Source organism: Myxine glutinosa, chromosome 3 (assembly GCF_964187855.1).
Source record: "Myxine glutinosa chromosome 3, kmMyxGlut1.1, whole genome shotgun sequence".
Classification (NCBI taxonomy): Eukaryota; Metazoa; Chordata; class Myxini; order Myxiniformes; family Myxinidae; genus Myxine; species Myxine glutinosa.
Genome location: NC_136263.1, coordinates 136514081 through 136540690, shown reverse-complemented (window position 1 = coordinate 136540690; position 26610 = coordinate 136514081). Strand labels below are relative to the sequence as shown.

Sequence of the window (26610 nt, the reverse complement as noted above, 5' to 3'; positions counted from 1 at the left end):
TTCTTCCTATTTAAAAGGCTTTTCTCAATTTCCTCTCCAACTCATTCCACCTCAAAAAAAAGAAATTCAATATCTTATACGTCTCCCTCACTACATGGTCTAAATTCACATTCATCCCATCCCTCCTTAATCATTCTGAACCGGATTGCTAACTTGAAAATCACAACAAACCCAATTTGTTTTCAATGTTCGTCTTTCATTAATCATCCACTTTCTAAACTCCCCTCTTGCCCCTCCCATCCAAATCCCTCCCCTTGCACCTACACTCCTAAACTCCCCCCTTGCCCCGCCACTCTTAAACTCCCCCCCTACCCATCCACTCCTGAACTCCCCCCTTGCCCTTCCACTCCTGAACTCCCCCCTTGCCCTTCCCCTCCTAAACTCCCCCCTCACTCCTCCCCTTCAAAACTCCCCCCCAACCCCTCCCATTCAAATCTCCCCCCATACCATTCCTCTCCAATTCTCCCTCCTCTCCCCTCCTCCTCAAAGCTGCCTCCTCCCCACTTCGTCTCCCTTCTATCTCATACCTCCACCCCCCCCCAACCTTCTTCTTTCCTCTGCCCCCCCCTCAAACAACCCCTCACTGTGCCTCATCCCTTCACCTTCAAACCTTTCATCCTCCTCATCCTTCCCTTTCTTGGAACTCTTCTGCAATCGCTGACACACTAACAACTGCTCTCCCTACCTCCCCCTCTCATCCTTCATCTTACCCTACTCCTCGCCTCCCCTGTCCTGTACCCGATGCTCCCCCTCTCTCTTCATTAACGGTATGGACCTCAAACATCCGGGGCCTTCGCTCAAACCTGACTGATCTCTCCATACAGGTTGCTTCTGACAATCCAGACTTGATCTGCTTAACAGAGACTTTCCTCCTTCAAGATGTCTCTGATTCCTTAATATCTCTTCCTGGTTACTCCCTCCTCCGGTATGATAGACCTGAGCCTCGGCCTGGTGGTGGGGTGGCTATCTTTATCAAAAACTCTCTTCCTCACTCTCCTTGCACTGCCCTCTCTCCTCCTCACCCCCAGGAGTACCTCTGGCTACGGCTTCCTCTCCGCTCCCACCTTTTGTTCATATGTGTTCTGTACCGTCCCCCAAACAGTGATGACTCCATCTACATTTCACTGTCTGACAACATGGACCAACTTCTATCCACTCATCCCAACTCTCTCTTCCTCATATGTGGTGACTTCAATTGTCATCATGCCACCTGGTTGGGTGTGGGTTCCTCTCTCACCAGTCATGGCACTTCAGCAAAGGACTTCTGTGACTCACTGGGATTGACACAATCTGTCAATTTCCCGACCCGGATCTCAGCCAATGGAGTATCTTCTCTTCTAGACTTGGTTATGACCAACTTCCCTGCTAATGTCTGCTGCTCTTCTTCTGCTCCAATCGGTTCTTCTGATCATGTGCTTGTCAAAGTGGACATCTCTCTGGCCATTCTCAGAGAGCCTCCTCAGCGTCGACGAGTCTGGCATTTCACTCAGGCCGACTGGGACGGTCTTCAAGCAGCCATCAATCGTCTGGATTGGTCTCCCATCTCCACTGCCTCTGACATCAATTCTTCCTGGGAATTCTTCCAAAGCAAACTGATCTCTCTCATGCACAGATTTATCCCATCTCGCCTTCAGTTGTCTTACCCTTCCTCCCGTCCATGGTACACTGAATCTTGTGGTGAGGCAGTTGCCCTGAAACAACTTGCCTTTGCCTCTTGGAAGGCTAATCCAACTGAAGGAAATCTCAGTTCCTTCCACCAAGCTCGGAACAAGTGTGTGTCTACCCTCAGGAGTGCCAGGAAGCACTATCTCTCCTCACTCAAGAATGAACTCTCAAACCTGTCTCCTTCCTCCAAATCCTGGTGGCGTCTGGTCAAATCCGTTTCTGGTGTTTGTTCCTCCTCCATCCCCTCCCTTACCTCAAATGGCCACACAGTTGACATCGCACGTGACAAAGCTGAATGCCTCAACTCTGTGTTTGCCTCAAAATCCTTAGTCCCAAACCCATCTCTCTCTGTTCTCACCTTTCCCAGTCGAACCAAACTGCTCCTGGACTCTGTGACCTTCTCTCCTGACAAGGTGGAGGAGTTTTTGTCAAACCTCGACTCTGATTCTGCAACTGGACCAGATGGCATCAGCCCACGGGTCCTAAAATCCTGCTCTGCCGCTCTATCTCACCCTCTCTCTGTTCTTTTCACCCTATCTTTTGCTCAAGGTCATCTGCCAGCATCCTGGAAATCAGCAAACATTACCGCTTTACACAAAAAAGGTGCAAAAACAGATCCTTGCAACTACAGACCAATCAGCCTGCTCCCAATTATCAGCAAAGTCATGGAATCCATCATTGCTTCGGATATGAAATCTTTCCTCTTCTCCAATGGCTTGATCTCTGATCATCAATTTGGTTTCAGACCAGGTCACTCTACTCTGGACATGCTGCTTCTGCTGTCTCAACAATGGATGGAGGTCCTCAATGCCAAACAGGAAATCAGAGCTGTCTCCCTTGACATATCACGTGCCTTCGATACGGTCTGGCACCCAGCTCTGCTCACCAAACTCTCCTCCTATGGTATCCATGGAAATCTCCATGCATGGCTTGCGGACTTCCTCTCTGGTCGTAGTCAACATGTGGCCCTGAATGGATTTCTCTCATCTCCCCTTCCCGTTCAGGCTGGAGTTCCCCAAGGCAGTGTGCTGGGCCCTGTGCTTTTTCTGGTCTTTATCAATGATCTCTCCGACTCTCTGGAAAATCCTCTGTATCTCTTTGCTGATGACTCCACTCTCTGCCGCTCCATTCCTCTTCCCTCAGATCGGCAGTCTGCAGCCTCCTCACTCACTGAAGACCTGGACAAAATCACAGACTGGTCAAACATGTGGAACATGTCTTTCAATCCTGACAAATCTCACACTCTTACTATGTCTCTCCGAAAAGATCGACTGGACAACCCTCCCATCTACTTTCTCAACAATCCTCTCCAAGAAGTTCTGTCGCTCAAGCTTTTGGGTCTCACCATCTGCCATGATCTTTCTTGGGAAAACCACATTTCCAAGCTGGCCTCCAAAGCCAGTCGCCGACTGGGCATCCTCCGTCGTGCGAAGTCCTTCCTAGGCACACCTGAGCTCCTCACCACATACAAGGCTTTCATCCGCAGCTCAATGGAATACTGTTCTCCCCTATGGGCTGGTGCTCCTGCCTCACACCTGGCTCGGCTTCACGCTGTTGAATCCAAAGCTTTCAGAATCATTGGAATCTCCCGCGATGAAGCTATCTCTGAGGGCCTTTCACTCACTCACCGCAGGCAGGTAGGTGGTCTTTCTGTCTTCTACCGACTCCTCTCCGGCCTTGCTCCCCCAGCTCTCTCTGTGCTCTGTCCCCCAAATATTCCTACAGGTCGCACAAGATCTGCCAGCCACCCTCTGATGGTTAAACTGCCGAAATCTCGGCTCTCTGCTCACCTTCACTCTTTCATTCCTCTTTTCTCCCGCCTCTGGAACAAACTCCCACACTCACTTCAATCACACTCCTCCCTCCAGGTCTTCAAAACAGCTGTTCACCACCATCTCTTATCTTCCCCCATCCAAAACCTTGATCTTTTCTACCCCCACTAATTCACCCCAGATCCACCTTGTTTGAAATTCCAACTTCTTTCCTGGAAGTCTTGGCAGTGTCCATATGTTTTATACCTCTCCCCCCCCCCCCCCTTCCCATGCCTTCCCCCCAAAGCCCTCTCCCTCCCACAGTTCTCTCGATGTCTCCATGTCTCTCGGTCCCTGCTCTCAAATGTTGTGTTTGTGTCCTTCCCCCTCTCTCCCCATCTTGTCTACCGCTCCCGATGTTATTTGTTTTGTGTGACTGTTTGTCTTTCTGTGTGATTAATGTTCGCTCTTTCACGAGCCTCGATCTTGTATACAAAAAAAAAAAAAAAAAAAACCTATGACATCTTCATTAACATATGTTATTCCCCATGAAGAGTTATTTGCAATGAGCCACGTCTCAATTTTTCTATGCAGTACTTTCGGAGATTATGGAGGTGCAAAGTTTTTCTAAGATGGCGCATGTACCATTGTACCACGTGCCCTACGACGTCATAATTATTAAAAACGTATACAGGAGGCACACCTATGGTAAAAATTTCCTGTCAATCGGACCAATGGTTGCAGAGAAACAAAATTCATCTTGATCGGATGAAGTTTTGTACTTGTCGAATTATGACGTCATAATTGAGGCACCTATGACATCATCATTAACATATGTTATTCCCCATGGAGAGTTCTTTATAATGAGCCACGTCTCATTTTTTCTATGCAGCGCTTTCGGAGATATAGAGGTGCAGTTTTTTTGGTTTTTCCAAGATGGCGCCCTACCACATGACCTATGATGTCATAATTATTATTAAAAGATTCTACAGGAGGAGGTGCACTTATGGTGAAAATTTCCGGTCAATTGGATCAACGGTTGCAGAGAAAATAATATTTATTCTGTGCAGACAGACAGACAAATGAAAAATCAATCATAGAGCGATAAATGACAAAACAGAACAAAGTAGAATGGCACTCAGTAGAGCGGCTCAGTAGAGCATCCTTTTGACCTCAAAACTAATTAGTGGTTGAATTCAGTGACCTGATATGCAAATCGTCTTCAAAGTTTAAGTTAATCATATGAAAATTGAGGATTTTAGAAATTTGACCTATGTTGACCTTTTGGTCTATGTTGACCTCAAAAATAGTTGGTGGTTGGTTTCACTAACCTGATATGAAAATCCTATTCAAATTTCCAGTCTATCGGATAAAAATTGAAGATTTTAGCAATTTGAAAAAAGTGGTTGACCTCTCACCAATGTTGACCTTTTGGCCTATGCTGATCTCAAAAATAGTTGGTGGTTGAATTCAGTTAGCTGATATGAAAATCCTATTCAAATTTCAAGTCAATCGGATGAAAATTGAGGATTTTAGAAATTAGAAATTGTTGTTGACCTTTGGCCTATGTTGACCTTTTGGCCTATGCTGATCTCAAAAATAGTTGGTGGTTGAATTCAGTTAGCCGATATGTAAATCCTCTTCAAATTTAAAGTCAATCGGATGAAAATTGTGGATTTTATAAATCCGAAAAAAATTGTTGATTTTGGCCTATGTTGACCTTTTGGCCTACGCTGATCTCAAAAATAGTTGGTGGTTGAATTCAGTAAGCCGATATGTAAATGCTTTTCAAATTTCAAGTCAATCGGATGAAAATTGAGGATTTTAAAAATTCGAAAAAAGTGGTTGACCTTTGGCCTATGTTGACCTTTTGGCCTGTGCTGATCTCAAAAATAGTTGGTGGTTGAATTCAGCTAGCCGATATGTAAATCCTCTTCAAATTTCAAGTCAATCGGATGAAAATTGTGGATTTTATAAATCCGAAAAAAGTTGTTGATTTTGGCCTATGTTGACCTTTTGGCCTACGCTGATCTCAAAAATAGTTGGTGGTTGAATTCAGTTAGCTGATGTGTAAATCCTATTCAAATTTCAAGTCAATCGGATGAAAATTGAGGATTTTAGAAATCCGAAAAAAGAGGTTGACCTTTCGCCTATGTTGACCTTTTGACCTCAAATATATATAGGATTTTGTTGGACCACGAACTCTACCATCTGGTGAAATTTCGTGAAGATCGGTTTAAAATTGTGACCGGGAGGCAAGTATAAATGAGCGGACAGACAAACACACAAACACACACCCACAAACAGATCAACAAACATGTCAAAAAAATTTTTTTTTGCCAAGTAACAAGAAATACTCGTATGTCGTGCACAGCACGATACTTGCGAAATCCCTAAAATAAGTTGTTGGCCTTTGACGAATGAATGAATGATCGTTTTAAGGCCATTTTCCCCGCGAGAGCGGGGGTTAGCCTTGCGGGCCCCATGACAATCATGGTTCCCTGTTTGAGGCAATGTTTTTATGGCCGGATGCCCTTCCTGACGCCAACCCTTGGTCGCGTCTTACGATGCGCAGGGATACGGTGTACCTATTATAAATCGGGGTACTCACCGTGATCATTCATCCCAGCAAGATGGTACTCAATTTGCCGACCTCGGAAGGATGACAGGCTAAGTCAACCCCCCTGGCGTTAACTCGGAAGGATGACAGGCTGAGTCAACCCTCCTGGCGTTAATTCAGCGATCGACCGGGATTCGAACCCAGGATCCTAGGATCCCAAGCCGGCACCCTAACCGCTAAGCCAACACCAGGCTTAGTTTGGTGTTAATTCATGTGAGGCCTATGACGACCTCAAAAATAATTGGTGGTTGAATTCTGTAACCTGGTATGCAAATCCTCTTAAAATGTCAGGTCAATCAGATGAAAATTGAGAATTTTAGAAATGTGGCCTATGTTGAACTCAAAAATATTGGTGGTTGAATTCAGTGTCCAGATTTGCAAATCCTCTTAAAATTTCAAGTCAATCGGATGAAAATAACGGGCTCCATCAAACCGTTGGTAACCGCCGGGGCAATGCTAATGTTGTTATGGCCGATGTTAACCTGGGTGCGAGCAATGGCGGATCAACGGAGGAAATCCATTTCACAGACAGAGAAAGGAAAACGTTTAACAATTTGATTTATTTACAAATATTTACAATGTAATTATTTCAATAGGAAAGAAAAACGGACGACAAGCATGAACTTAACTTATTCTACGCCTTATTCGGATTACAACAAATAAACACCACATGGGCGCCCAGCACGCATTCACGGGGTAGGGAGAGGGGGACGAACAATGCTGGAAACCTGATGGCACATAGGTCACGATGTTGTGGATGCCTCTTCTCGCGACGCCCCCGTCCCGGTGTTGCCACTGAGCAGCACGAACAGGTAATGGCGATCCCAGCACGAACAAGGGCAGGCGAGGTCATGCACATGTGCACTGAGAGGGAGTCCGGCAGCCAGCAGAGAACAATGAACACGTGCTGAATGAACAAAGTCCAAAGCGTAGAGGAGTGCCAATAAAACATGTTCAGCCAATAGGGTCCAGTGTGAAAGAGAGTCATGCAGGCACATGCTCGGTCAAAAATCCCGGCCCATGAGTGGAGCACACTTGCTCAGTTAAAACAGCAGAGACCCAGGCAAAAGAGAGCGAATGCACGTGTGCTGAGTGACAAAGTCCAGGCCCAAGAGAGGGCAACAACGTGTTGAGTGCCACTAGTAGAGAGAGACAGGCCCAGCATCTCCAAAAACGTATTCAATCTCCCTTTGTTCACCCTTGCCGAGGGGATCTTGGAGGTGTCCTGGCTCCCTATTGGTGGAGCCCATTACTCCCCCCACAAGCTCCCCCAAAGTGACTCATGCCCTGATCGGTTGGTTTCTGAGCCTGGACACCATGGTGTGCCTTGGAGGCTGGTACATTGACTGGCAAATTATCCCTTATGAGTGGAGGACCTATCTTTCCTTTCCCCAACGCATAAAGACATACCAACCCGAAATAAGGGGAAGGGGCTAAGATAATGATCTGCAATGAAATAACTATTCTAAGGGTTGCCATTACTTTTTAGTGGTTTCCTAAAACCACAACAATACATATATTATATACAGTATATATATATATATATATATATATATATATATATACAGTGAACCCTCGTTTATCGCGGGGGTTACGTTCCAGAACCCCCCGCGATAAACGAAAATCCGCGAAGTAGCGACCATATATATATATTTTTTTAATATATATTTTAAAGCATTATGAACTCCCCACACTCTTATTAACCTTTCCCATACTCTTATAAACACTTCCTATACTCTTAAACACTTTTTACACTCTTAAACATACGTAATTTTAACAACATATAAAATTCTAATGGGTACTCACCATTGAAGATACTGTAGCTACCTATGGGTTCCCCAAGCAAGACCAGCATCAGAATCTCCTTGCTCCATCCGGTGACGTCACCGGCGGGGATTCCCGGCGCGAGAGTGGCTGGTCACGTGACCGCTAAAGCGTGCCGCGCTTTGCGGGTATAATCAGCTACACCTGTTGATCACGTGACCACCGATTCACCGAAGCACGCCACGCTTGAGAGGCTTGGCTTTCGGTTTCTGGTTGTGCTTTATAATGCAGCCCGATAAATGGGCTTTTCAGTGTTCCCGAGTTGGTTTTGAGAATAAATATCTTCTCGGACGAGTTTGTGTCTTGCCCGTCATTTCGTCCGTATCAAGCAAGAGCCCCGGCTCTTCAATACTACAACTTGCGTGATGAAGATGATGATGAATTAGCTGTGCAGTACTGATGACTATGAAGGTGATGACGATGATGAATGTACTGGCGTTTTCCATACGCACGACTCTTTGTCTACCCTTCTACTGTACACTATGTACAGTATTTTATTTCTTGTAATATGTTTTAAATACTGTATTTTTCTTATTTCTTTACGTTTTTTAATTTTTTAGGCTAGAAAATGCTTATTTTACCACAAAAATATTTAAAATAATAGTATATAAAAATACATTTATACTGCAAAATCCCACGATATAGCGAAAAATCAGCGATATAATTTTACATATACTAGCGAGAAAAACCGCGATGTACCGAATCCGCGAAAAGTGAACCGCGATATAGCGAGGGATGACTGTATATATATATATATATATATATATATATATATATATATATATATATATATATATATATATATATATATATATATATATATATATATGTATATATATGTATATATATATATATATATATTGTTACGGTCCGCGGATAAGGATGTTGTTTGCCGAGCGGAGGCACCGCGGCCGAACAGTTACCCCGATTAACCCTTCCCGAACGTTGGCTGGATCGCGCCACAGATATTCAATATGGAAAAGACAAAAGCGACATGGATGTGAAGAAGAAGAAGAAGATGAAAAAAAGGTTGAAAATACTACTAAATTTATTTACTATTTACAGGCTCAAAATAACCAAGGAGAAGGAAGGATAAGAAAATAATATACAGAAGCTTTTAGAGACACAGTGAAAATTACTAGCTTATCTAAACAGGCTTAACTAAATCCCCAGGGACAAAACAAACAGAACAAACTCACGTACACGAATGGGGAACTTGCAGGCAGGAATGACAGGAGGTGGGTGGCTGGAGCTTGATCCCGCACGGGACGTCGGGCTGGACCTCGACGGCCGCCGATGCCACCGATCCTGTCGTGTGCGCGGGGTAACGGGTCGGAGCTGCTTGGTGGAGCCAAGCCAACGCTGCTGGTGGGGGGGGGGTCTGGCGTGACGGGTTCTCTCTCCCTCTCTCACTAACTCCAGGACTCTTTCTCTCTTGTTTAGTCCGACTCTTCCTCACCACCGACAACTCAACGCCACCACTGACCACTCAACGCAACCACTGACCACCACTGACGACCAACCCAGCTCTGACCAAAACCACACAACTCAGCTCTGACCAAAACCACACAACTCAGCTCTTCGCAACTTCTTGCGCGCGCGCCTTTATAGCGCCTCCGGTGATTAAGCCGCCGGCTTTGAGGACACGCCCATCGGTGTGCTCACCTCGGTCCTGGTTGGTCGCGTGACCCTCTGGCTCCGCCCTTGATGACGACGGGCGGGCACGCCTTTCTTCCCCGACCCGAGCACATGTTCAATGGTGGTTTTGGGGCGAAAACAACCCACAGCTGTAACAAACTGGCAAACTGCCCAGTGCAGTTGGCAATGGAGACTTGGAGGGGATGTAGCTGGAAATTGAGGCTTGGCAATGGAAGTTTTGGGAGTGGGAATGGGGAATGAAAGGAATCTATCTATTTCACTTGGTGCAATGGAGTGTCATTGTAATGGAAGACAAGGCCTTACCCTGATACACATAATAAGGAAATAAACTACTGAACAAGGGTATTATAGTGTCCTTCAATGTATGCTTTATGGAATTAACTACCGGAACGCCCTTTGACCTTTATACACACTGGAGCAAGGAGGGCTCAGACTAAACAATAATTCATAACAATTTACAATACAATACAACACAATAAAAAAACACAATCCTCATTTCCGCAACACTGCACCCTCCTCCTCTTAGGCACGTCCCGGGCCTATCACTTTAATTTAGTGTGACATGTAGGTGTAGTTCCCACTACTTTTAACCTGACCCTGAGTGCGACAGTTTTAAAACATAAATAGATATGTCCCGCTGCTCCATTGCACCCTGCCTAACAGACTCACGCCCACAGCTAACCGAATTGCGGAATGGTCTTCAAACTATACATTGACGGTGGGGAGCATTATTTACAATTGACGCTACTTTTATTTACAAAACGCAACCCAGGACCTGTGATTGTTCTTTCTGGGGGGGAGACAGTCTGCTCTGCATCAATGCACCATGAAAGCACCCAAAACGCACCAACACACCCTGAAGCACCAATCGGTGCACAGTCATCATTGTTCAATAAAATAAAAACAACAAACAAACCCCTAACCCTGCAGGTGGTCTCTTGCTCTTCAGCTCCCTCTGCTGGCTATTACTCTCTTCCTGGTGTTGTCATTTTCTTTGCTGGCGGCCTATTTGCAATAAAACTTGCCCAAACGTGTCCATTTTTGTTTTATTTATGGCCCACAGGGGGCCGACTAGTGTGGTTCACCTGTGGGCATCGGTGCCCTGTGATCAAGGTCCGCCAGCAAGATTTCGGGCCTTCATGGCCGGTTCCAGCAGAGGGGCCATGCCCCAACCCATGGGGTCCATAAGTGGTGCTCGGCCACAGACATGTGGTCCATAATGTGGTGCATCGATGCAGACAGCTGGTTCTGGGAGTTCCAGGCGCACAATGGCGGACTCACGCACGCTCCCCTCGGCGCCCAGTGGCGCACAGGTCCTCATGTGGGAGACAAAAGGGGGGACAGACAGATGAGCGAGGGGTAAGGTCTCAAGGGTACACATCAATCAAGGCAATGCAAGGCGAAGTGCGTACAGAGAGCGAAGTGAGAAAGCTCGTCCCTACCGTACATCACCCCCCCCCCCCCCTGTCACCTACTCTACCCTTGCCCTTACCCCATATTTACAAAATCTACACCTTTACAAATTCGTCACTACTGTCACGTCTTCCCCATATTTCCCCTACACCAAATTCGTCACTACTGTCACGTCTTCCCCATATTTCCCCTACACCAAATTCGTCTCCACAATCCCTCTAGCCAAAATTTGCCATCACCCAATTCATCATCAATCCTCATAAGGAGGAAGAGATGGAACAACAAAGCACAATGTCACACCCACGTCATGATGCGTCTCTCATTCCAAACATTTGCATCATAAAAATAATAAAAACAACCTGGCATGGTGTGGAGTACCTGTCACCTCAGGTGAGTGGATGTCGATGGTGCGAGGAGATTTCCATCCTAACTACCTTCTAAATGACTTTAACACACTTTACACTACCCGGGGTCTTTCCCTGCCAATCCATTGGCCATCTTACACAATGGGTTCTAAAAACCAATTCCCATTGACCAAACTGTGGTGCTTCTCAATTTGGGGTCTCACTCCCCCGATTCAACTCCCTGTGCCCTTGCACAATTTCAGGACTGGGGCGTGTAGCTCTCCCAGCAGGTCTACCCACCTGCACACCTCCACCACTGCAGTTTCCACCCGAGCAGTTTCCACCCGAGCTTACCTAGCTCCTCACCCTAACCTATCTAACTGGGGAAGGCCCCTCCTGGCTCTGTCACCCCTCGGTGCCCTCTGGCACTGGGCTACCCGGGTCCGTCCTCCGGATCCTCAGGCCCCATCCACAACAACTCTACCGGCTCCCAGAGCCCACCTGCGGCCTCACCTGGCCGACATCCTCACAGTGGTGGAGTGCCCAAACCAACTACACACACTAACAGGCTACACGCCCAGCCATTTCCACAACACTAATGCACCCATCACAACACTCCTGTGCAACTACCCGCACCACAGATGCCAATATCCAACCACAATTTACCTATACCCTCTACCTAACACTTACACTACCCTCCCCGGGTATTCGTGATGGGGGTCCATCCTTCCCCCATTCACACCTTCGCACCATCCACTCCACTCCATAGTTTCCACCATACTCACTCCACGACCATCCATTCCCATACTCCATATATTCCAGACCATTTATTCCATACACCTGTTCTCCATTCACCTGTTGTTGCACACCTGTGCAATCTCACCTGTTCCTCACACACTTTTCACAATACACTTCTAAATACACCTCCAACACTCACACGGCATCATCTAAACTACCTGTTGCACTGCTAACTTAGTGCTCCCCCGTCTTCCCTTTAAACTAAGCACATACCACGTCATTATCATCCACTCTAATCTACCTGCGTCCCCACTACAGGTATCATTGTCACTACCTAATCTTACCGTTACCTAAGGTCATCTTCTCTAGATCCCTATCATTATATCCTAACCCTCCCGGGCTAGTTTTCACTGCCATAACCCGCATAACTAGTGCTCCTTTGCTCCCGCTGTGAGGGATGACAGAGTTGCCATCCCACCACATCGGGCATCTCCCACTATAAATTTTGCTCGTCCAAATTCAACAAATCAAAAATTTGCCAATCACTACCCATCATCTGCCAATCATTACTGCCAATCCTTTGCCAATCATCAAATTTTGCTTTTTCTAATTTCGGGGCCAAAACACTATTCTCGTCACACAGTCTACTCACTTGAGCCTCTCGGTGCGCCAATTCGTCTCTAAAGCTCGGCTTCGTAAAGCCGAGCAATGAATGCGGGTTGTTTGGTGCCGGCGGCTGGATGCATCCGACACTCGGTGAAGGGAAGGACGCTTACCCGGGCCGAGATCCCACGCACCACCTTGGCACGGAGCCATCCAATGGCCCGATCTCGACCTGCCGGAAAGCCTCAACAAAAAGGGGTCGTCATGGCGACCCTTCCTATCGGGCTGCCCGCTCCGCCTAGCGGAGCACGGACGCGGCCGTTCCAAGCGCGGCCCAGCGTGGATCACGTACGGCGGTCCTTTCGAACCCGCCGTGGTTCGGATCCCCGCTGGTCCTCGCGGCACGAGAAACCCGGCACGCACCGAGGGCCCGATTCGGCTATAAGTCGCTCTAACCGCTAACCCGGTTACCGTCGATGCCTCACCTGCATGCTCACACGCATACGCTACCCCTTTCACCCTCACCGAGCTCGGTGCTCCAACGCCGCCCGTACACCCCGTGTACTTCGCTATTGCAGTCGTTCTTTTCCACTTGGTCTACGAGTTCCTTTTGTCCCACTGTCAGCTGTTCTACTCCCCTCGTCAGACCCTCTATTCCCCCTTGTAACCTCGCCGTATTATTCCTCACCTCTTTCTCCATACGCTTTTCACCTCGCTTTACCTCCTCGCGTACCCCCGAGACCTCCTCACTTACACCTCGTCGTATCTCCTCCTTCATCTCCTCCCTCTCTTTTGTAGATGCCACCCTCATCTGTCCCAATTCATCCCTCTGAGCATCCAATTTGGTTTCTACCCCGATTTTCACCTCCTCTATCTGCTCTCCCATTTGTTTAATTTCTCGGGCGGATTGCTCCCCTATTTCCCGCAATTTGTTTTCCATCTTGTTTTCTAACCCCTCTAACCCATTTTTCACCCCCTCTATCTGATTCTCCTGGGCAGCCATTCTATTTTCCACCCCCGTTAACCCCATCTTTACCTCTTTTATCCCGTTGTCTAACCCCTCAAATTTATTGTCTAACTTCCCAAATTTCTTGTCTAATCCCTCACCGGTACCCCTCGCTTCGTCCCTCATTTCCCCCATTTGGCCCTCTAATCGCTCACCCTGAGCATTCATCTGATTCCCCAATTGCTGACTATTAGCCCTCATTTCGTCCCTCATTTTGTCCATAAGGGCCCCGATTTGGAGCAACAAAAGGTTCGAATCCAACAGCGGCGCTGCTACGGTCGCGGGCGCGGTCCCCGCAGCCATGTGCGAGGCGCCATTTTGCGCGCCCGTAACCTCGTGCGCGAGAGCGCCATTTTGCGCGCCTGACACCTCCTCAACCACATTGCCATTTTTCTCCTCCTCTCTTTCCTCCACATACATTTCCCCGAGGTCCTGGGTCGATTCTACCCCGTCTATCTCCCCCACCGACATCCCGTCGCCTTGACCAGCCATGGCGCGATTTCAAAATTCGGGTTTTTCTTTAAAAACAAAACAATTTCCAGCAGCTCGTAATTTTGAGCGCGTTAAGCACGCTTCGGGTCCGACCCCGCTCCCGACACCAATTGTTACGGTCCGCGGATAAGGATGTTGTTTGCCGAGCGGAGGCACCGCGGCCGAACAGTTACCCCGATTAACCCTTCCCGAACGTTGGCTGGATCGCGCCACAGATATTCAATATGGAAAATACAAAAGCGACACGGATGTGAAGAAGAAGAAGAAGAAGAAGACGAAAAAAAGGTTGAAAATACTACGAAATTTATTTACTATTTACAGGCTCAAAATAACCAAGGAGAAGGAAGGATAAGAAAATAATATACAGAAGCTTTTAGAGACACAGTGAAAATTACTAGCTTATCTAAACAGGCTTAACTAAATCCCCAGGGACAAAACAAACAGAACAAACGCACGTACACGAATGGGGAACTTGCAGGCAGGAATGACAGGAGGTGGGTGGCTGGAGCTTGATCCCGCACGGGACGTCGGGCTGGACCTCGACGGCCGCCGATGCCACCGATCCTGTCGTGTGCGCGGGGTAACGGGTCGGAGCTGCTTGGTGGAGCCAAGCCAACACTGCTGGTGGGGGGGTCTGGTGTGACGGGTTCTCTCTCCCTCTCTCACTAACTCCAGGACTCTTTCTCTCTTGCTTAGTCCGACTCTTCCTCACCACCGACAACTCAACGCCACCACTGACCACTCAACGCAACCACTGACCACCACTGATGACCAACCCAGCTCTGACCAAAACCACACAACTCAGCTCTGACCAAAACAACACAACTCAGCTCTTCGCAACTTCTTGCGCGCGCGCCTTTATAGCGCCTCTGGCGATTAAGCCGCCGGCTTTGAGGACACGCCCATCGGTGTGCTCACCTCGGCCCTGGTTGGTCGCGTGACCCTCTGGCTCCGCCCTTGATGACGACGGGCGGGCACGCCTTTCTTCCCCGACCCGAGCACATGTTCAATGGTGGTTTTGGGGTGAAAACAACCCACAGCTGTAACAAACTGGCAAACTGCCCAGTGCAGTTGGCAATGGAGACTTGGAGGGGATGTAGCTGTAAATTGAGGCTTGGCAATGGAAGTTTTGGGAGTGGGAATGGGGAATGAAAGGAATCTATCTATTTCACTTGGTGCAATGGAGTGTCATTGTAATGGAAGACAAGGCCTTACCCTGATACACATAATAAGGAAATAAACTACTGAACAAAGGTATTATAGTGTCCTTCAATGTATGCTTTATGGAATTAACTACCGGAACGCCCTTTGACCTTTATACACACTGGAGCAAGGAGGGCTCAGACTAAACAATAATTCATAACAATTTACAATACAATACAACACAATAAAAAAACACAATCCTCATTTCCGCAACAATATATATATATACGTATATATATATATATATATATATATATATATATATATATATATATATATATATATATATACATATATATATATATATACATATATATATATATATATATATATATATATATATATATGTATATATATATATATATATATATATATATATATATATATATATATATATATATATAATATATATATAATATATATGTATATAATATATATATATATATATATATACATGTATATATACACTGTATACATATACATGTACATATAGATAATGTATAAATATACATATTGTCGTGTGGTTTGCTCAGTTAAGACCGAGCGTCACCACGGATGGAATCGAGCTTTAATGGAGGCGTTTATTCAATCGATGGCAGATCATACGCGAGACGGAATGAACAATGCCGACTTCCCTTCGCAGCCGCAGGCGTCTTCAACGTGAAATCAATAATTCAACCAAAACGGATGTGAAATATACAGGGGAGAATAATAAAGGGATTTATTTAATAAAAATTGGGACAGGGAAACGCGATGATCAAAACTAAACAATATTCCTAAATCGGGATCCCGCACACCTCACTTCACATCTATCTATAATTCCAGTAATCTCTGTCTGTCTGTCTGTACGTCTGTACGTTTGTTTGTTTGTCTGTGACCGCTGTTTCTCGACAACCACGGGTCCGATATACTTTTAACTTGCCAGGTATATTGCTGGGGACCCGAGGATGTGCCTTTTCAAGGTTTCATATTAATCGGACAATTACTTACCGAGCTATGTCCAAAAAACGATTCAACCAATCAGAGAGCAGCGAACGATCGCGTGTGCCGAACGTGGCGGGCACACTCTGCCTCGGATGGCACATTTGAGAGCGTATTCATTTATTTCACGTTTGCAAACTATGTTGGCGTTAAACTATGTTTTACAACTAATAAAAACGAATTTGCGTTTCATTCGCTTTCCTGCGCGTTTGTGCACGCGATGGCGATTTCTTTACCAAACTCCGGAAGCCGTTCGCTTTGGACCAAACCATTGCATGTAAATAGAGGGGGGGGATTGTCACCACTCGCAAGCCGTTCGCTTTGGACCAAACCATTTCATGTAAATAGAGGGGGCGGGGGGGGGGATATAATTTTAGATATAGATATAGTACGGGCATGCCCTAGTACAGAACAATGGGAGGATAAATAAAAGAAATGTTGTGTGCGTGTTTGTGTCGGGCTTATCTCAGTCTGTATGTCGGGTCGGTCTGTTCAGGCTCCGTCCGACGCGGCTCTGGTCGGCGCAAACCACTCGGCCCCATTTGCTAGCGCGAACACCGGCCTCCTGCACGGTCCGTCCCACGCCACACAGCACAGCACTTGCACGCAGGCACCAGGTGACGATGACCGTCAGTGCCCACCATCTTTCCAACGTCCACCAAGCAGAACAGGCCCAACACGAAGGGGCATTCAAGGGAAGGCAAGAGGCAAAGGGAAGAGAGGAAAATGCCGGCGAGCGAGAGGTTTTTCTCGCCGTCACGTGACATCAGCCCTCCTCTCCCCCAACCAGCGTGGTGCCCCTCGACTTCTCGAATCTTCTCACCGCGTTGGTGTCCTCTCATTGGCCGAGCGCTGTCTGCCCTTCATGTCATGCCATCAGTCGATGGCCAATCAGTCTGCCGCTTCCTTCCACCTTCCTTCCACCAATCAGTGGCCAGCTTCTTACCCCATGGTGCGATCTTCCCATCAAAACCCTCTTGGCCAATCACATGTGAAGTGGGCGTGGCCTCAGCCTGCCTTGCACGATGCTCCATCGCCATGGTGGCATACTGCGCGGCCGCTGCCTGTTCATTCCTCCAGTCAGTCTTATCATCTTGTGGCGGAGGGGGCATTAATTACTGTGGTGCACTAATTGATCTAGCTAATGTATGTGGTGTGTTGCCATACGGGACACAGGTATGATCACAGAGGGAATGACATACAATGGAGTCTTATCATTATTCCCTAGAATTATTTATCATGCCCATTCCTCGTAATGGGGACGAAGACACACCTTAATCCGAACAAACCGCCTAAACAGAACTTATTACAGGTGAGATTCTTTAGCATGACAGACGAAGCATGATACCTATTCAGATCTACCTAAATCTATATATGCCTACCCCAAAATTCATAACAATATATACATATGCATACTACATACATATACATATTGTCACGTCTGTGAGCCGATAAACACCAGCCTTGGACAGATAGCCGCACGGTCCTTAATTCCGAGGCAAACGGCTGAATTTGGCACGCCCGGGACGGAGAGGCAGCAAGGTGCTTACCTGGACAGAAGCCACACGGGTTTATTCTTGGAGCCACAAACAAAGAAACACGACACAACAAATAAAATGCACAATAATGAATTTAATGAAGTAAATCAAAGAATAAAATAAATGCGGAGGTGAATCTAATATATCCTACAGTGAGACATCTCCACTCAGAAACAAAAACAGACAAGGGGAAAGATAAAATAAAATAAATCGTTTTCTCTGGTCAGCCAGCACCCAGCTTGCTCAACGAGATCGTTGAATGAAGTCGGCAGTACAAGGTGGCCCGAAGCCGCTCGCGCGGGAAACGCGCCAACAGTGGCACGGAGTCACTTTCCACAGTGCCACGTACGTGAGGTAATTCATGTGGGCAGTCCTCTTTCGGTCCCCACTCCGTTTGAAACACCAAGAGCCCCACAATCCGCCACTAACACCTGCTCCTCACGATCGCAAAAGTTCCACACCGCTCTCTCTCAGCACCAGCGCACCAAAAAATCCCAACCGCAGCCGAGTGACCTGAGAGACAAAGACAAAGCCAGAGATGCCTTCTTCTTCCTCCCTCCTCCCCAAACCTTCTTACTCTCCGACGTCACGCCGACCAATCATCCTTTCTCTCTCGACTCACCCCATGCCCCCTTGACCAATCACAAAACGCGGGGCGTGGTCTGCCGGTTACGATAGTTTGGAGGCGGGGTTTATTTGCCGATTGGCATATGTCCGGGTCCTGTCGGTGGTGGTAGGGCAGGGTTCTGTCGGCAGTTATGTCGGTTATTGTTGGTTAATGGACGGTTCTTGTTAGTGTTGCTATTGTAGCGATGGTTTTTATGGTCGAACTTGTTTTAATTGTAAAAACATGGGGAAAAACCACAGGGAGCAATCACAGACTGGGGAACTTCACATGAACTTTAATCCCTAACTAGTTACCATAGCTTCACCTCCTCCCCACCCCTCCCCTCCTCCCCACTCCCCTTCCTCCCCACTCCCCCCCTCCCTCCTCCCCACCCCCGTTTGAAGACACGTAAACAACTTAAGCTCCAATTTCCCTCCTATTTTTTCCACGGTCCATGCTATTACTATACGATCATACCTGTACTATGGTATTTAATCATCTACCCCCCCAAAACGTAATAATATACATATACATATACATATACAGTCACGTGAAAAAGTAAGTACACCCCATGTAAAGTTTTGACTTTTTCAACATATTTCAACATACAGCTATTTGATCTTCATCTATCTATAATTCCATTAATCTCTGTGTGTATGTGTGTTTGTATGTGTGTATGTGTGTATGTGTGTATGTGTGTATGTTTGTCTGTGACCGCTGTTTCTCGACAACCACGGGTCCGATATACTTTAAACTTGCCAGGTATATTGCTGGGGACCCGAGGATGTGCCTTTTCAAGGTTTGAAATTAATCGGACAAGTACTTACCGAGCTATGGCGATTTAGCCGTTCGCCGTTCGCTTTGGCGTTGCGAATGGACCAAACCATTGCATGTAAATAGAGGGGGGGGGTTCTGTGGTCGTTGCGAATGGACCAAACCATTCATGTAAATAGAGGGGGGGGGGGGGGGTTCTGTGGTCGTTACTGCCACGTGGTTTCAAAGTTTTTTTTTGTTGTTGTTGTTTGCACGCATGTTTTTTTGCACCCACGTACGGGCACGCCCTAGGATGTTTACACACACACACCCCTACACAAATTTTTTTTTTTTTTTTTTTGGCAAGGAACGGGCACCCACGTACGGGCACGTCCTAGCTTATATATAGTACGGGCATGCCCTAGTTTCAACAATATTGATAGATAAAGGTGATATAATATAACAAATATCATGAAACATTTAAATTTTGTAGTCCATTGTATAATTTAAATAAAGATAAATGCAAATTTTGCATGTGGAAAAAGTAAGTACACCCCCACATTTATCACTACTTCAAATACCTAAAATTAGAATTAGGTGCACCAGCTCAGGTGCAAATGATTAGAACATCGTTAGAGAGGATCTTGGAGGAACCTGTCTTATTGAAACCTCAGACATTTAGTTTGGTTTGCCTTTGTTGTTGAAGTGTACGGCGTCACCATGCCTAGATCAAAAGAGCTCTCCGAGGCTTTCAGAAAGAAGGTTATAGATGCTTACGAGTCTGGGAAGGGATTTAAAAAGATCTCCAAACAATTTGAAATCGCACATTCGACTGTCCGGAAGATCATCTACAAGGGGAGAAGATTCCAAACAACTGCCAACTTGTTCAGCCAGGCCACCCCAGCAAGTTCAGCCCGAGAGCAGACCGCAAGATGCTGAAAGAAGTCTCTAAGAATCCCAGAATGTCATCACGGGACCTACAGGTAGCTCTTGCCACAGTTGATGTCAAAGGGCACGAGTCTGCCATTAGAAAGAGGCTGCACAAATTTTATCTACATGGGAGGTGTGCCAGGAGGAAACCTTTGCTGTCCAGAAAGAACATCAGGGCAAGACTAAAGTTTGCCAATGAACACCGAGGCAAAGACCAGCACTTCTGGAACAATGTGCTCTGGACAGATGAGTCAAAGGTAGAGCTATTTGGCCACAGTACCAGAAGACATGTTTGGCGAAAACCAAAGACAGCATTTGACCACAAGAACCTGATACCAACTGTAAAGCATGGTGGTGGAAATATTATGGTTTGGGGCAGCTTTGCTGCATCAGGGCCTGGGCAGCTCACCATCATAGAATCCACTATGAATTCTTCATTGTACCAGAGGGTGCTTGAGGATAATGTGAGGCCATCTGTCGGAAAGTTGAAGCTCAACCGAAGGTGGACCTTGCAACACGACAATGACGCTAAACATACCAGTGAATCCACCAAGGAATGGCTGAAAAGAAAGAAATGGAGGGTTCTGGAATGGCCAAGTCAAACCCAGATCTAAATCCCATCGAGATGTTGTGGGGGGATTTGAAACGAGCTGTGCATGCAAGAAACCCCTCAAACATCGCACAGCTGAAAGAATTCTACATGGAGGAGTGGGCAAAAATCTCTCCCAGTCGATGTCAGAGACAGGTAGACAGTTATAAGAAACGCCTACTTGAGGTTGTTTCTGCCAAAGGGGGCAATACCACCTATTAGAGCCAAGGGTGCACTTACTTTTTCCACATGCGAAATTTGCATTTATGTTTATTTAAATTATACAATGGACTACAAAATGTAAATGTTTCATGATATTTGTTATATTATATCACCTTCATCTATCAATATTGTTGAAATGAAGATCAAATAGCTGTATGTTGAACTATGTTGAAAAAGTCAAAACTTTACATGGGGTGTACTTATTTTTTCACGTGACTGTACACATATACATAACTTATAACTTATATACATATACACATATACACATATACATAACTTATAACAACATATACGTATAACATATACTTAACTTATATAACTTATATAACTTATATACACATATACACATATGCACATATATACATATGCACATATGCACGCATGCACACATGCACACATGCACCCTACTATTTCACGTGACTGCAACCACATTTCAGTTCAGGATAATGATTCACATGACATGGCCAGCTCGTGTACAGGTGTGCTGTGCTGCGACTACTGCCACCTGTGATCTGAATTGCGTGACGTAGTGCAGTCGTCGCTCCAACAAGCTTCTGGGAGATCTCCCTCCGTTCAGAACGCATCCTCGTCCCGCTCGTCATGTTCTCCTGATAAGGACTCGGCGGCATTTTTGTGGAATGGCTGTGATGAGAACAACAGAACAAGACTGGCAGGCTGTGGGAAACGAGGTTAGCACTGCGCGGGACACGCGGCCTAGCGCTGCAGGCTTTTCCCGACTTTCCTGGACTCGCGTCCGCGTGATACGCCACGGTCTTTGTTGACAGAGCCTGCGACACCCTCGTGAAGAAATGCCGATACTGTGGACCGTCATAAAGGGAGTGGACAAGTTTAAATGGGATTTAGATAGGTATCTGGATGCATCGGAGATAAATATGGATGTGGGGTCATTGGCTTATGTCGTTATGTGAATGGTAGGTACCGGTAACTTGTATGTGGATGGAAGGTAACTTGTATGTGGATGGTAGGTAACTTGTATGTGGATGGTAGGTAACTTGTATGTGGATGGTAGGTAACTTGTATGTGGATGGTAGGTAACTTGTATGTGGATGGTAGGTAACTTGTATGTGGATGGGAGGTAACTTGTATGTGGATGGTAGGTAACTTGTATGTGGATGGTAGGTAACTTGTATGTGGATGGTAGGTAACTTGTATGTGGATGGGAGGTAACTTGTATGTGGCTGGTAGGTAACTTGTATGTGGATGGTAGGTAACTTGTATGTGGATGGGAGGTAACCTGTATGTGGATGGTAGGTAACTTGTATGTGGATGGTAGGTAACTTGTATGTGGATGGTAGGTAACTTGTATGTGGATGGTAGGTAACTTGTATGTGGATGGTAGGTAACTTGCATGTGGATGATAGGTAACTTGTATGTGGATGGTAGGTAACTTGTATGTGGATGGAAAGTAGCTTGTATGTGGATGGGAGGTAACTTGTATGTGGATGGTAGGTAGCTGGTATGTGGATGGTAGGTAGCTGGTATGTGGATGGTAGGTAGCTTGTATGTGGATGGAAGGTAGCTTGTATGTGGATGGTAGGTAACCTGTATGTGGATGGTAGGTAGCTTGTACGTGGATGGTAGGTAGCTTGTATGTGGATGGTAGGTAGCTTGTATGTGGATGGAAGGTAGCTGGTATGTGGATGGTAGGTAGCTTGTATGTGGATGGAAGGTAGCTTGTATGTGGATGGTAGGTAACTTGTATGTGGATGGTAGGTAACTTGTATGTGGATGGTAGGTAGCTTGTATGTGGATGGTAGGTAGCTTGTGTGTGGATGGTAGGTAGCTTGTATGTGGATGGAAGGGAGCTTGTATGTGGATGGTAGGATGGCAGCTTGTATGTGGATGGTAGGATGGTAGCTTGAATGTGGATGGTAGGATGGTAGCTTGTATGTGGATGGTAGGTAGCTTGTATGTGGATGGTAGGTAGCTTGTATGTGGATGGAAGGTAGCTTTTATGTGGATGGTAGGATGGTAGCTTGGATGTGGATGGTAGGCAGCTTGTATGTGGATGGTAGGATGGTAGCTTGTATGTGGATGGTAGGTAGCTTGTATGTGGATTGTGGATGGTAGGATGGTAGCTTGTATGTGGATGGTAGGTAGCTTGTATGTGGATGGTAGGATGGTAGCTTGTATGTGGATGGTGGGTAGCTTGTATGTGGATGGTAGGTAGCTTGTATGTGGATGGTCGGATGGTAGCTTGTATGTGGATGGTAGCTTGTATGTGGATGGATTGTAGCTTGTATGTGGATGGTAGGATGGTAGCTTGTATGTGGATGGTAGGCAGCTTGTATGTGGATGGTAGGATGGTAGCTTGTATGTGGATGGTAGGCAGCTTGTATGTGGATGGTAGGATGGTAACTTGTATGTGGATGGTAGGCAGCTTGTATGTGGATGGTAGGATGGTAGCTTGTATGTGGATGGTAGGTAGCTTGTATGTGGATGGTAGGATGGTAGCTTGTATGTGGATGGTAGGATGGTATCTTGTATGTGGATGGTAGGTAGCTTGTATGTGGATGGTAGGATGGTCGCTTGTATGTGGATGGTAGTTAGCTTGTATGTGGATGGTAGGTAGCTTGTATGTGGATGGTAGGATGGTCGCTTGTATGTGGATGGTAGTTAGCTTGTATGTGGATGGTAGGTAGCTTGTATGTGGATGGTAGGATGGTAGCTTGTATGTGGATGGAAGGATGGTAGCTTGTATGTGGATGGTAGGCAGCTTGTATGTGGATGGTAGGCAGCTTGTATGTGGATGGTAGGATGGTAGCTTGTATGTGGATGGTAGGCAGCTTGTTTGTGGATGGTAGGATGGTAGCTTGTATGTGGATGGTAGGATGGTAGCTTGCATGTGGATGGATGGTAGCTTGTATGTGGATGGTAGGCAGCTTGTATGTGGATGGTAGGATGGTAGCTTGTATATGGATGGTAGGATGGTAGCTTGTATGTGGATGGATGGCAGCTTGTATGTGGATGGTAGGCAGCTTGTATGTGGATGGTAGGTAGCTTGTATGTGGATGGTAGGATGGTAGCTTGTATGTGGGTGGTCGGTAGCTTGTATGTGGATGGTAGGTAGCTTGTATGTGGATGGTAGGATGGTAGCTTGTATGTGGATGGCAGGATGGTAGCTTGTATGTGGATGGTAGGTAGCTTGTATGTGGATGGTAGGATGGTAGCTTGTATGTGGATGGCAGGATGGTAGCTTGTATGTGGATGGTAGGCAGCTTGTATGTGGATGGTAGGATGGTAGCTTGTATGTGGATGGAAGGCAGCTTGTATGTGGATGGTAGGATGGTAGCTTGTATGTGGATGGTAGGATGGTAGCTTGTATGTGGATGGTAGGATGGTAGCTTGTTTGTGGATGGTAGGATGGTAGCTTGTTTGTGGATGGTAGGATGGTAGCTTGTATGTGGATGGTAGGATGGTAGCTTGTATGTGGATGGTAGGCAGCTTGTATGTGGATGGTAGGATGGTAGCTTGTATGTGGATGGTAGGATGGTAGCTTGTTTGTGGATGGTAGGATGGTAGCTTGTTTGTGGATGGTAGGATGGTAGCTTGTATGTGGATGGTAGGATGGTAGCTTGTATGTGGATGGTAGGCAGCTTGTATGTGGATGGTAGGATGGTAGCTTGTATGTGGATGGTAGGATGGTAGCTTGTATGTGGATGGTAGGATGGTAGCTTGTATGTGGATGGTAGGATGGTAGCTTGTATGTGGATGGTAGGATGGTAGCTTGTATGTGGATGGTAGGATGGTAGCTTGTATGTGGATGGTAGGATGGTAGCTTGTATGTGGGTGGTACTGGTTGGTAGCTTGTATGTGGATGGTAGGGTGGTAGCTTGTATGTGGATGGTAGGTAGCTTGTATGTGGATGGTAGGATGGTAGCTTTTATGTGGGTGGTAGGGTGGTAGCTTGTATGTGGATGGAAGGCAGCTTGTATGTGGATGGTAGGATGGTAGCTTGTATGTGGATGGTAGGATGGTAGCTTGTATGTCGATGGCAGGATGGTAGCTTGTATGTGGATGGTAGGTAGCTTGTATGTGGATGGTAGGATGGTAGGATGGTAGCTTGTATGTGGATGGTAGGATGGTAGCTTGTATGTGGATGGAAGGCAGCTTGTATGTGGATGGTAGGATGGTAGCTTGTATGTGGATGGTAGGATGGTGGCTTGTGTGTGGATGGTAGGATGGTAGCTTGTATGTGGATGGTAGGGTGGTAGCTTGTATGTGGATGGTAGGGTGGTAGCTTGTGTGTGGATGGTAGGGTGGTAGCTTGTATGTGGATGGTAGGGTGGTAGCTTGTGTGTGGATGGTAGGGTGGTAGCTTGTATGTGGATGGTAGGGTGGTAGCTTGTGTGTGGATGGTAGGGTGGTAGCTTGTGTGTGGATGGTAGGGTGGTAGCTTGTATGTGGATGGTAGGGTGGTAGCTTGTGTGTGGATGGTAGGGTGGTAGCTTGTATGTGGATGGTAGGGTGGTAGCTTGTGTGTGGATGGTAGGGTGGTAGCTTGTATGTGGATGGTAGGGTGGTAGCTTGTATGTGGATGGTAGGGTGGTAGCTTGTATGTGGATGGTAGGATGGTAGCTTGTGTGTGGATGGTAGGATGGTAGCTTGTATGTGGATGGTAGGGTGGTAGCTTGTATGTGGATGGTAGGATGGTAGCTTGTATGTGGATGGTAGGATGGTAGCTTGTTTGTGGATGGTAGGATGGTAGCTTGTATGTGGATGGTAGGGTGGTAGCTTGTATGTGGATGGTAGGATGGTAGCATGTATGTGGATGGTAGGGTGGTAGCTTGTATGTGGATGGTAGGATGGTAGCTTGTATGTGGATGGTAGGGTGGTAGCTTGTATGTGGATGTTAGGATGGTAGCTTGTATGTGGATGGTAGGATGGTAGCTTGTATGTGGATGGTAGGGTGGTAGCTTGTATGTGGGTGGTAGGATGGTAGCTTGTATGTGGATGGTAGGATGGTAGCTTGTATGTGGATGGTAGGATGGTAGCTTGTATGTGGATGGTAGGATGGTAGCTTGTGTGTGGATGGTAGGATGGTAGCTTGTATGTGGATGGTAGGATGGTAGCTTGTATGTGGATGGTAGGATGGTAGCTTGTATGTGGATGGTAGGATGGTAGCTTGTATGTGGATGGTAGAGTGGTAGCTTGTATGTGGATGGTAGGATGGTAGCTTGTATGTGGATGGTAGGATGGTAGGTTGTATGTGGATGGTAAGATGGTAGCTTGTATGTGGATGGTAGGATGGTAGCTTGTATGTGGATGGTAGGATGGTAGCTTGTATGTGGATGGTAGGATGGTAGCTTGTATGTGGATGGTAGGATGGTAGCTTGTATGTGGATGGTAGGGTGGTAGCTTGTATGTGGATGGTAGGATGGTAGCTTGTATGTGGATGATAGGGTGGTAGCTTGTATGTGGATGGTAGGATGGTAGCTTGTATGTGGATGGTAGGATGGTAGCTTGTATGTGGATGGTAGGATGGTAGCTTGTATGTGGATGGTAGGATGGTAGCTTGTATGTGGATGGTAGAGTGGTAGCTTGTATGTGGATGGTAGGATGGTAGCTTGTATGTGGATGGTAGGGTGGTAGCTTGTATGTGGATGGTAGGATGGTAGCTTGTATGTGGATGGTAGGATGGTAGCTTGTAT

General features: G+C 46.5%; 1 protein-coding gene across 3 annotated transcripts in view; it reads left to right on the top strand.

The window, feature by feature from the left end:
- Window positions 1–26610, top strand: part of LOC137424159 (coiled-coil domain-containing protein 149) — a 144982-nt gene that overhangs the window by 30581 nt on the left and 87791 nt on the right. The window contains exon 1 of one of the 3 annotated variants that reach the window (XM_068111624.2): window positions 21430–21627. The exons of the other annotated variants lie outside the window; for them this stretch is intronic. Coding sequence (XP_067967725.2) covers window positions 21577–21627 — 51 coding nt within the window. The 5' untranslated portion in view covers window positions 21430–21576. Of the gene's footprint in view, window positions 1–21429; window positions 21628–26610 lie in introns of those variants that run through there. 3 annotated transcript variants of the gene reach the window in all.